The sequence below is a fragment of the Ornithorhynchus anatinus genome, chromosome X5 (assembly GCF_004115215.2).
Source record: "Ornithorhynchus anatinus isolate Pmale09 chromosome X5, mOrnAna1.pri.v4, whole genome shotgun sequence".
NCBI classification, from domain to species: domain Eukaryota; kingdom Metazoa; phylum Chordata; class Mammalia; order Monotremata; family Ornithorhynchidae; genus Ornithorhynchus; species Ornithorhynchus anatinus.
The window spans coordinates 69390293-69401466 of record NC_041753.1 but is presented as its reverse complement, the minus strand read 5'-3'; the positions used below and the strand labels follow the sequence as shown (position 1 = coordinate 69401466).

At 62.8% G+C, this 11174-nt stretch overlaps 1 protein-coding gene across 1 annotated transcript; it reads right to left on the bottom strand.

Moving 5' to 3' along the window:
• Positions 1 to 1278: 1278 nt before the first annotated feature.
• CTSL (cathepsin L) lies at positions 1279 to 10711 on the bottom strand. Its single transcript, XM_029055954.2, has 8 exons — positions 10533 to 10711; positions 9030 to 9208; positions 7842 to 7964; positions 7475 to 7630; positions 4679 to 4903; positions 2309 to 2477; positions 2094 to 2211; positions 1279 to 1693 (listed from the first exon to the last, which is right to left on the bottom strand). The coding sequence occupies exons 2-8, from the start codon at positions 9168 to 9170 to the stop codon at positions 1594 to 1596; spliced, it is 1032 nt and encodes a 343-aa protein (XP_028911787.1). The 5' UTR covers positions 9171 to 9208; positions 10533 to 10711; the 3' UTR covers positions 1279 to 1593.
• Positions 10712 to 11174: the final 463 nt, after the last annotated feature.

Below are 11174 nucleotides of genomic sequence, written 5' to 3'. Positions count from 1 at the left end.
CGAGGCACGGAGACGTTACGTGACTTGCCCGAGGTCACGCGGCAGACAAGCGACAGAGCCGGGATTAGAAGCGGGATCTTCGGACTCCCAGGGCCAAGGTCTACGCGCTCCTCGTGCGTGTATTTCGACTACTTTCTCTGTGTTTGCTTAATCTGTCCACCGCCAACAATAACAATACTAAACCGTGGTATCTCTCACGCCGCTTCTAATGAACGTAATAGTTACGGTATTTATTAAGAGCTTACTCTGTGCCAAGCACTGTTCCGAGGGCTGGGGTAGAAAGAGGTCCAGCAGGTCGGACCCAGTCCCTGTCGCACCATGGGGCTCGCGCTCTTCATCCCCGTTTTACAGAGGAGGGAAGCGAGGCCGAGAGAAGTGAAGTGACTTGGCTGAGGTCACGCAGCAGACGAGGGGCGGGATGAGAACCCGGGCCCTTTGACTCCCAGGCCCCGGCGCCTCGCTGCCGAGGCAGGGTTTTGGGGGCCAGCGGACCGTAGCCGTCGCCGCTGACTCCCCCCTTCCTGACTCCCCTCTCGCGCGAAGCGGCGTGGCTCGGTGGAAAGAGCCCGGCCTTGGGAGTCGGAGGTCGCGGGTTCTAATCCCGGGCTCCGCCACGTGTCCGCTGGGTGACCGCGGGCAAGTCACTTCACTTCTCCGGGCCTCAGTGCCCTCATCTGGAAAATGGGGACTGAGACGGTGAGCCCCACGTGGGACAGGCTGATCAGCTTGTATCTCCCCCGGCGCTTCGAACGGTGCTTGGCCCAGAGTAAGCGCTTAATAAATACCATCATCAGTATTATTATTATTATTATTATTATTATTAAATGGCACTAGCCGGCTTCCCCAGTCCGCCCGGGCCACGACTTCCAGTCTCCCCTCCCCACCAGCCCGTTTCCCGCAGGGACCACCCGGAGGCCCCCGGAACACAGATGAGAAGCCGGGCCTAGCGCCTGGAGCCCGGGCCCGAGAGTCAGAAGGTCGTGGGTTCTAATCCCGGCTCCGCCACGAGTCCGCTGCGTGACCCTGGGCGGGTCATTTCACTTGTCTGGGCCTCAGTTCCCTCATCGGTCAAGAGGGGATGGAGATCGCGAGCCCCACGGGGGACGGGGCCTGCGCCCAACCCGATCCCCTTCCCCCATCTAGATCGTGAGCTCGCGGTGGGCGGGGAACCTTTCTGTTGACCGCGGTATCGTCCTCTCCCGGGCGCTCGGCACGGTGCCCCGCACGCGGTGAGCGCTGCGTAAATCCGACCGAATGAACGAACGGATGACGGTCCCAGTCCTTGAACCGACCCCACACACTTGAGGTTTTATTTAAAAAGCTTTGTACATGTGATTTAAAAAAAAAAAAAAATATCCCCAAGTCCGTCGGAATTAAAAAGGGCGCGTCGGCGGCCCGCCGGGGGGGCGGTAGCCGGGCCCGGATGACCGCCGCCCTCCTCCGCCCCCGGGGCCGCCTGGCAGCGGTCGCTAGTCCAGGAGGGGCGGCCCCCGGCCCCGGCTCGGGGGGCCCGGTCAGTTTGGAGAGGGGTCGACGGGGGAGGAGAGAGAGGGGACGCCGGGGAGCCCCGGCTCCGTCCGTCCGTCCGCGCGGTCATACCAGAGGGTAGCTGGCGGCCGTGGCGATGCCGCAGTGGTTGTTCCGGTCCTTGGCCATGAGGATGTAGCCTCGGTCGCCCCACTCCTCGCCCCAGCTGAAAGACACGGCGGCGGCCGTCCCAACGGGCCCGGCCCTCCCTCTGCTCTACCCCCTTCTCCTCCCCACAGCGCTAGTGTAGATGCGTACGTATCTATTACTCTATTTCATTCATGACGTGTATGTATCGACGATTCTATTCTGACGGGATCGAAGCCCGTCTGCTCGTTCGGTTCCGTCGTCCGTCTCCCCCTCCAGACCGGGAGCCCGTCGCTGGGTGGGGATCGTCCCCCTCTGTCGCCGCACTGGGCTTTCCGTGCGCTTGGGACAGTGCTCCGCACACGGTAAGCGCTCACTAAATGAGACCGAATGACCGAACCGACTCCGGCGACGACGGGGCGGTCCCCGAGCGGACCTCGGAACGGGCCCCGCCCCGCTCCCCGCCGGCCGGGCCTGACCTGTTCTTGACGATCCAGTACTTCTTGCCGTCCTGGTCCTTGCCCTGCAAGCCGTAGCCGACCACCAGCACGCCGTGGTCCAGGTCCTCGCTGCTGCAGTCCGGCTCGTAGTACACCCCTGGAGATGGCCACCACGCGGGCCGTGAGCCGCGGCGGGGGCGGGGGGGGTCACGGGGTCGGGGGGCGGCGCGGGGGGCCCGCGGGGAGGGGCCTACCAGAGCGGTAGAACTGGAAGGAGGAGTGTCCGGCGTCGATGGCCACGGAGATGGGTCCCACGGTGGCCACGGCCTTCATGAGGGCCTTCTCGCGGTGCGGAGGGATGTCCACGAAGCCCGTGTCGTTGGCCGCGGCGCACTCCGGCTTGTACGAGCACTGGTCGTTGTCCTGAACGAGGCCGGGGGGGCGGAGGGGGTGCTCCTTGACGCCCCGCGGCCCCCCAAGTCCCCCGCTCCGAGCCCCGGGCCCTACCCCGTCGGCCCCTCGTCGGCGCGCCTGCTCCGTCGTTCCGACGGCTGCCCCCGAGGGCTTAGTACGGCGCCCGGCCCACGCCGGGCGCTCAGTAGATAGCAACGACGGGTTCGACGATGACGTCTGGCCCCCCTCTAGACTGGCAGCCCACTGTGGGCAGGGGATGTGGATGCTCCCAGGCGCCTAGTCTAGGGCTGTGCACACGGTAAGCGCTCAATAAATACCACTGATCGAGGGATCGGTGACGTCCGTTTCCCCCTCTAGACTGGCAGCTCTGTGTCCGTTCTGTTGCCATTTTGGACTCTTCCAAGCGCTCGGTACAGCGCTCGGTAGCGGAGAGGGCCCGGAGCTGGGAGTCAGAGGTCCTGCGTTCTAATCCCGGCTCCGCCGCTCGACTGCTGGGTGATTTTGGGCGAGTCACTTCACTTCCCTGCGCCTCACTTTCCTCGTCTGTTAAAATGGGGGCTCAATCCCCGTTCTCCCTCTGCTTAAACCGCGAGCCCCCCGTGCGACCTGATGACCTCGTGTCCGCCCCAGCGCTTAGTACAGTGCCCGGCACACAGTAAGTGCTTAACCAGTGTCACGGTTATTATCTTAGGAACAGCAGCAGTGTCGATGGAGCGCTTTTCTTTGGTGCGGAGCATTGTCCTAAGAGCGGACGGAGCAACCCAGCCCCCGCGCGTGAGGACCCCCCCCGTTCTAAGGGGGAAAAACAGAGAGCGTCTGTCCTCTCGGAAAGAGCGCGGGACCCAGAGGGCCCGGATCTTCATCCCCGCTCGTCCGCCCAGCTGCTGCGTGGCCACGGCCCAGTCGCCTCGCTCGGCCTCGGTTTCCTCAGCTGTAAAATGGGGATTCAACGCCTGCTAGACCCTGGGCTCCCCGAGGGAGGGGGGCTCGGTCCGACCCGATGATATTCTATCTACTCTGGTGTTTAGCTCGTAATAAAATAATAATAATGACGATAAGGATAGAGAAGCGGCACGGCCGAGTGGATAGAGCACCGGCCTGGGCCTAATTTCCCTTCTGCCACCTGTCTGCTAGGTGACCTTGGGCAAGCCGCCGCCCTTCTTGATTCTGTTTATCGTCTTGATCCTATCGTGATTACGTCGTCTGGTTTTTGTCCGTCTCTCTCCCCCGCTTAGACCGTGAGCCCGTCACCGGGCAGGGATTGTCTCTATCTGTTGCCGAATTGTCCATTCCAAGCCCTCAGCCCAGTGCTCTGCACCTAGTAAGCGCTCCATAAATACTACTGAATGAATGAATGAACTTCTCTGTGCCTCGGTTACCTCCTCGGTAAAACAGGGATAAAGAGTGGGAGCCCCATGCGGGACAGGGACTGTGTCCGACCCGATTATCTTGTATCTACCCAGCGCTTTGTACGGTCTCGTCTTGTGCCGTCGGGTCGTCTCCGACCCACAGCGACGCCACGGACGCATCTCATCCCAGAGGGCCCGCTCTCCGTCTGCCATCGTTCCGGTAGCGGATCCAGGGAGTTTTCTCGGGAAAGATCCGGGAGCGGTTCACTATTAAACCCGAGTCTCCGCCCTCGCCTCTCTCCCGTGCCGCCGCTGCCCGGCACGGGGGGGTTTGGACTCGGAGCCGACGGCCTTCCGCTCGCTAGCCGCGGGCCGAGCTAGGAATGGAACGGCCGGGCCTCCGCTCCACTCTCCCTCCCGTAGTCGAGACTGGGAGAGGACTGGGAACTCTCTAGGACCCTGAGATCGTGGGTACGGTGCCTGGAACATAATAAGGGCTTACATACCATTAATAATAATAATCATAATAATAACGCTGGTGTTCGTTAAGCGCTTACTAGATGCCGAGCACCGTTCTAAGCGCCGGGGGGGGGGGATTCAAGGTGATCCGGTTGTCCCACGGGAGGCTCGCGCTCTTAATCCCCATTTTCCAGATGAGGTAACCGAGGCCCAGAGAGGTGAAATGACTCGCCCCAAGTCACGTAGCTGACAAGCGGCGGAGGCGGGGTTAGAACCGGCGACTTCCGAGCCCGGGCTTTTCCCACTAAGCCCCGCTGCTTCTCTAATAATAATAAGCTAAACGCTCTCTGTCCGGGGAGCCCGAGCCGGGCCCTCCCGGAGGCCGGCGCCGATCCCCCTCACCTTGCCCACGTAGGGGTAGGACTCCTCGGAGTCGATGCCGCCGTTGTCCTTGATGTACTGGAAGGCGTAGTCCATGAGGCCCCCGTTGCAGCCGTGATTGCCCTGGGGCCGGGAGCAGTCCACCAGATTCTGCTCGCTCAGAGACACCAGCTTGCCCGTCTTCCGGAAGTGCTGGCCTTCCAGGGACCCCGTCGTGCTGAACGCCCAGCACGAACCACACTGGCCCTGGGGGATGACCGGGGAGAGGGAGGGGTGATGATCACGCCCGAGGTATCCGTCGAGCGCTTACTACGCGCCCGGGCACTGTAGGAAACGCTGGGGTGGACACCGTCCCCGTCCCACGTGAGGCTCGCGGTCTCAATTTTACGGATGAGGTCACCGAGGTCCGGGGACGTGACGCTCACCGTGGGCAGGGAATGTGTCGGCCGAATGTCGGGCTGTCCTCCGCCGAGCTTAGCGCAGTGCTTTGCGCACGGGTAGCGCTCAGTAAATACGACGGAATTCGCCCAACTTGCCCAAGGTCACCCAGAGGACAAGTGGCGGAGCCGGGATTAGCACCCATGACCTGCTGACTCCGAGGCCCGGGCTCTAGCAGGGGGGACACAGTCCCTGTCCCACACGGGGCTCCCGGTCTTAATCCCCTTCCGCCCTCAAGCATTTAGGCCAGTGCTCTGCACACAGCGAGCGCTCAGTAAACACCACCGATGCCTTTCTCCCCCTCGAGAAGGTGCATGCCTAGTGGATTGAGCCCGGGCCCGGGGGTCAGAGGTCATGGGTTCTCATCCCGGCTCTGTCACTCGTCCGCTGCGTGACCTTGGGTAAGTCACTTCACTTCTCCGGGTCTCGTTACCTCATCTGTAAAATGGGGATGGAGACCGTGAGCCCCACGTGGGCCAGGGGCTGTGCCCAACCCGACTTGCTCGTATCCACCCCGGCGCTCAGGACAGCGCCTGGCACATAGTAAGCGCTTGCCGAATTCCATCATCATTATTATTAGACTGTAAACTCGCTGTGGGTAGGGAACGCACCCACCGACTCTGTGATATCGCGCTCTCCCGAGCGCTCAGTCCAGTGCTCTGCCCTCAGCAAACGTTCAGTACACTCCCTTGATCGAATGATTGATTCTCCACCTTCCCCGGGGGGGGGGGGGGCAAACAGCTACCCGTTGCTCCCGTTTACACAGACAACCGTGGCCCGGCACAAACGGGCACCAGACGGGCACCTCGTTCCACGGCTGTAGAGTGGTCCTCGCTTTCACAATTCGCGTCCGCCTCTCCCCGGCTAGATCGAAAACCCCCCCCGAGGGAAACCTCCCAGCCCTTTTTCCTCGTGGGAAGGGGGTGGTCTAGTGGAGTCAGAGGACCTGGGTTCTAATCCCGGCCTCGTTCTCCCTCCCCTTCGGAAGCACACCTCCTCCAAGAGGTCCTCCCTAAGTCCTCCTTTCCTCTTCTCCCTCTGCGTCGCCCCGACCTGCTCCCTTTATCTACCCCCCTCCCAACCCCACTCCACTTATGCCCGTTTTCTGTCATTTATTTCAATTAATGCCCGCCTCCCCCTCTGGACTGCAATCTCGCTGTGGGCAGGGAATGTATCTATCTATTGCTATTCTGTCCTCTCCCGAGCACTTAAATATAATGCTTTGCATAGAGTGATCGCTCAGTACATAAATCGATGAATATGCCGCGTAACCTCGGGCACGGCACTCCATTTTCTGTGCCTCGGTTCCTTCGTCGGCAAAATGGAGATTTATTACCTGGCCCTAGTCAGACCTTCCCTGACTAAGTCCCTTCTGAGCTGCCCTGACTCGCTCCCTTTATTAATAATAATGTTGGTATCTGTTAAGCGCTTACTACGTGCAGAGCACCGTTCTAAGCGCCGGGGGAGATACGGGGTCATCGGGTCGTCCCACGTGAGGCTCACAGTTAATCCCCATTTTACAGAGGAGGGAACTGAGGCAAAGAGAGGTGAAGCGACTCGCCCACGGTCACACAGCTGCCGAGTGGCAGAGCCGGGAGTCGAACCCACGACCTCGGACTCCCCAGCCCGGGCTCTTTCCACTGAGCCACGCTGCCTCCCCTATTCACCCCCGCTTATGTCCACAGCTGTAATTTTATTTCTATTCCCGTCTCTCCCTCTAGACTGTCAGCTCACTGTGGGCAGGAAATGAGTCTGTTCTACTTTTCCACTGTCCTCTCCCCAGCTCGTAGCCCAGCGCTCCGCGCGCCGTAAGCGCGCAACCAATTCGATGGATCGACTGACCGGTCTCCCTGCTCAGACCGTGAGCCCCACGTGGGACCTGATGATCTTGTATCCGCCCCAGGGCTTAGTAATAACGCTTAGTATCGCGACGGCATCTGTTAAGCGCCGACTCTGGGCCAGGCACTGCTCTAAGCCCGGGGGGAGATGCACGTTCATCAGGTTGTCCCAGAGGGGGCTCACGGTCTTCACCCCCCGTCGGACGGACGAGGCACAGAGAAGTGAAGTGACTAGCCCAAAGTCACACAGCCCAAGCGGCATTAGAACCCGCGACCTGCGACCCTCGAGCTCGGGCCGTTTCCACTCAGCCACGCTGCTTTTCCAGTACAGTGCCCGGCACCCAATAAGCGCTCGGCTAACGCCACACATGCCCGTTGCGGGCAGGGATCGTCTCTATCCGTTGCTGGATCGTAGCTTCCGAGCGCTCTGCACACAGTAAGCGCGCGGTAAACACCGTCGAACGAATGACTTGGCCCCAAGGGACTTCTCCCCCGACCCAGGCTCCCCAAACACCGTCGACTGCGCTCTCGACAGGCCTACCTGGTTCTTCACGGGAGTCACGTAACCTTTCTGTCTCCAGTCCACAGATTTGGGGGCTTCCACAAAGTTGGGCTCAAGGAAGACGGACCCCTGCACTTTCCGGGCCGACCTGTCGTATCTAAAGCCGTTCATCACCTGCCGAAATTCTTCGTTCGTCTTTTTCATTAAAAGGAAGAAAGAAAATAAAGAGGACCGAAAGAAACGAAGCGCGGTGAAGTGAATTCTCTAACGGCTGACGTAAACTGCAAGGTCCTGTCGCCTCTGGGCTCCGTCTCCGGCAGGCCAGCGGCGCGCGACCCCCCCCGAGCGGCACGGCGGCGGCTCAGTCCCCAGCAGCGCGACCCCCCGACGGCCACGAGGCGCTCACCATGTCGCCAAAATGGTTCATTTCCATCTTGAAGCTGCGCTTCCCCACGCTGTACTCCCTGTTGTGCATTTCGATCATCTTCAGGTTCTTCTCCCACACCGCCCTTCTCCAGCCATCTTCATTCTGCGGGGCCGGAGGGGTGTCCGTTCAACGGGGGACGCTCATCGAGCGCTGGCTCTGCGCCAAGCGCCGCCCTCCACGGCCGCGGGGTGGATACAGCCCATCGGGGACGGTCCCCGTCCCTCCCGGGACTCCCAGTCTAATAACGATCGTAATAAGTGGTATTTATTAAGCGTTCACCATGAGTTTATTTACTTCTAATCCTGCCTCCCTCTCTAGACTGTCAGCTCACTGGGGGCGGGAAATGCGTCTGTCCTATCGTCCTGTGGTCCTCTCCCAAGCGCTCAGTCCAGTGTTCTGCGCACAGTAGGCGCTCAACAGACACGACTGCCAAGCACGAGGAGCGTGGCCTAGCGGGGGTAGAGGGACCTGGATTCCAATTCTGACTCCGCCACGTGCCTGCCGGGTGACCGAGCAGGTCACTTCACTTCTCTGGGCTCAGTTCCCTGGAAAATGGGGATTAAAACTGGGCGCCCCATGTGGGACAGGAACTCTGTCCAACCTGACTAGCCTGTATCTACCGCAGCGCCCGGCACAGTGCCTGGCATATAATAAGCGCCAGACGAGTCACAGAAAAGAAAAAGGGATCGAATCCCCGTTTTACAGGCAAGGGAACCGAGGCACAGACTGTGAGCCCCACGTGAGGCCTGATCTCCCCAGCGCTTAAATCAGCGCCTGGCACGTAGTGAGCGCTTAATAAACACTACAGTTATGATTATTACGAGTCAATGGGGTTGGACACAGTCCCCGTCCCACACGGGGCTGACACACACTCGATCCCCACTTTTATCGACGAGGTAACCGAGGCCCAGGGAAGTGAAGCGCCTTGCCCGAGGTCACCGGGCAGGCAAGCGGCGGAACCAGACCCCAGGTCCCTCCGGCCCCCGGGGCCGGGCCCTAACCGCTACGCCACGCCGCTTCCCGCCCCGAAGGAAGGTCCGCGAGCGGATCCTCCCCTAACCTGCCGGTTTATCGTTCTCCCGCCCTCTCCCGAGCGCGCCGTACCGTGTTCGGCGCACACCCGCGCTCAGTAAACGGGAGCGCCCGACCGAGCGTCCGGTGACTCACCTCCCGGTAATCCCGCCGGTGCCAGGCCTTCCAGCGTTCCCAGTGCCGGTCCAGGGCGGAGTCGAGGCGAGGGAGGCCGAGGACGGTGGGCGCCGCGGCGACGACCAGGCTCAGGGTGACCAGACGGAGGAGGGAGGTCATGCTGGGGACCCGGCGGACCCGGGGAGGAGGGGACACGCCTGGTCGGGACGGACACGGGGGTGGAGGGGTCAGGGGCCCGGTGGGGACCTGGGCTCCTTCTTCCCCTCGGTAAAGACGCAGGCACGGTCACACGCCACCCGCCCGCCGGAGAGGTCGGGTGGGTGACGGGCGGAGGCTGGACCGGGACAGTCCCCCCCTCCCCCAGACATCTGTCCCCAGACCGCTGGGCGGGGGGTGTCGCCTGGTATTCTTTCGGGAATGGGGCGGGGAGCGGGGACGGTCCCCTCCTTCCCGGGACGGCGGGTGGATGCGTCTCTGCGTCTCTCGACCCCCTTCCGCCCCAGGGGCCGGGACCCCTGACAGGGGAAACCCCCCTCCCCGCCTTCCCCGACCCCCAGGGGCAGGACTTCGGGTCGCGGGGTCACCCCCTCCCCTGGGGATGGGCCGGGGGGGGTCTGCCAAGGGGCCGAAATGATAATGTTGGTATCTGTTAAGCGCTTACTACGTGCAGAGCACCGTTGTAAGCGCCGGGGTAGACACGGGGGAATCGGGTCGTCCCACGTGGGGCTCCCGGTCTTCATCCCCCTTTGACAGACGAGGGAACCGAGGCACAGAGAAATTAAGTGACTTGCCCACAGTCACACAGCTGACAAGTGGCCCGAAAGGGGCATACGGGCCCGGGATTTACCCTCCCCGGCCGGCCCCCGCCCAGGCCGACCTCAGGAAGCTGCCGAAAGCCCAGCCCCCGCCGGCCGCCGCCTGAGGTCGGGCAGGTGAATAAACTTCGGGGAGGAAGAGGGAGCCGGGTCATCCCGGGGAGACGCCCACCCGCTCACACACACACACACACAAACACGTAAACACACACCTACCCGCCGCTCGATACGAGCGCTCAGTGCGGTGCTCGGCGCACGGTGAGCGCTCGGGAGATTCCATCGATTGACAAAATAGGATCGTCGGCCTGCCTGCGGCCCTGCTGAGCTCGGCCGGTCCCAGATCGACCTCCTGACCCCCCGCCCCCCCCCCGCCCCTGCGGCCCAGACCCTGCCCCCCCCAGTTCTCTCCAGCCCCCGGCCCAGTCCGACCCACTGATCCCCCCCTGCGGTCCCCCCCCCTTGATCCCCCCCCCGTAGCCCCCGGCCCAGCCCGACCCCTGATCCCCCCCGCGGCCCCCAGCCAGGCCCCCCCATCCCTGGTCCCCCTGCGGCCCCCCACCCCCTGATCCCCCTGCGGCCCCCCACCCCCTGATCCCCCTGCGGCCCCCCGCCCCCTGATCCCCCTGCGGCCCCCGGCCCGGCCCGACCCCCCGAGTTCTCTCCAGTCCGCCGCCCCCCCACCGCTTTCCCCCTCCCTCCGGCCCACCTGGAAGCGAAGAGCAGGCGCAGCGCTGCCTCGCTGCCTCGCTGCCTCGCTGCCTCGCTGCCTCACTGCACGGCCCTGCACGGCCCTGCACGGCACTGCACGGGCCGGGGAGCTCCGCTGGCGACCACCGATCGTCTGGCCGGGCCTCGGCCCCCCGACTCCGCCTTATGCCGCCCCGGACCCCGGGCCCCGCCCACCGCCCCGGGCCCCGCCCACCTCCGCAGGCCCCGCCCCCTCCCGCTCCCTGCGCGGCGATTGGTCCGGAGCGCGGGGGGGGGCGGGGCCTCGTCCCCCGCCTCGGCGGCGCGTGCGGAGTGGCCGGCAGGGGGCGCTCGGGCCGCTCCCCCGCCGGATCGCTTAGTATTCATTCATTCATTCATTCATTCATTCATTCATTCATTCATTCATTCGTATTTATTGAGCGCTTACTGTGTGCAGAGCACCTGTACTAAGCGCTGGGGACGAACAAGTCGGCAACAGAGAGAGACGGTCCCTGCCGTTTGACGGGCTCACGGTCCGATCGGGGGAGACGGACGGACGAGGACGATGGCGATGGATAGAGTCGAGGGGAAGGACGTCTCGTCAAAACGATGGCGACTGAATAGAATCGAGAATAGTATAGTAATGTTGGTACTTGTTCAG

Excerpts from the sequence above, each read along its gene's own strand:
- CTSL (XM_029055954.2), bottom strand. The coding sequence starts at position 9,170 with ATGACCTCCCTCCTCCGTCTGGTCACCCTGAGCCTGGTCGTCGCCGCG. Across the intron at positions 2,478-4,678 it reads CCTACCCCTACGTGGGCAAG|GACAACGACCAGTGCTCGTA; the intron begins GTGAGGGGGATC and ends GGCCTCGTTCAG. Across the intron at positions 2,212-2,308 it reads CTTCCAGTTCTACCGCTCTG|GGGTGTACTACGAGCCGGAC; the intron begins GTAGGCCCCTCC and ends GGCCATCTCCAG.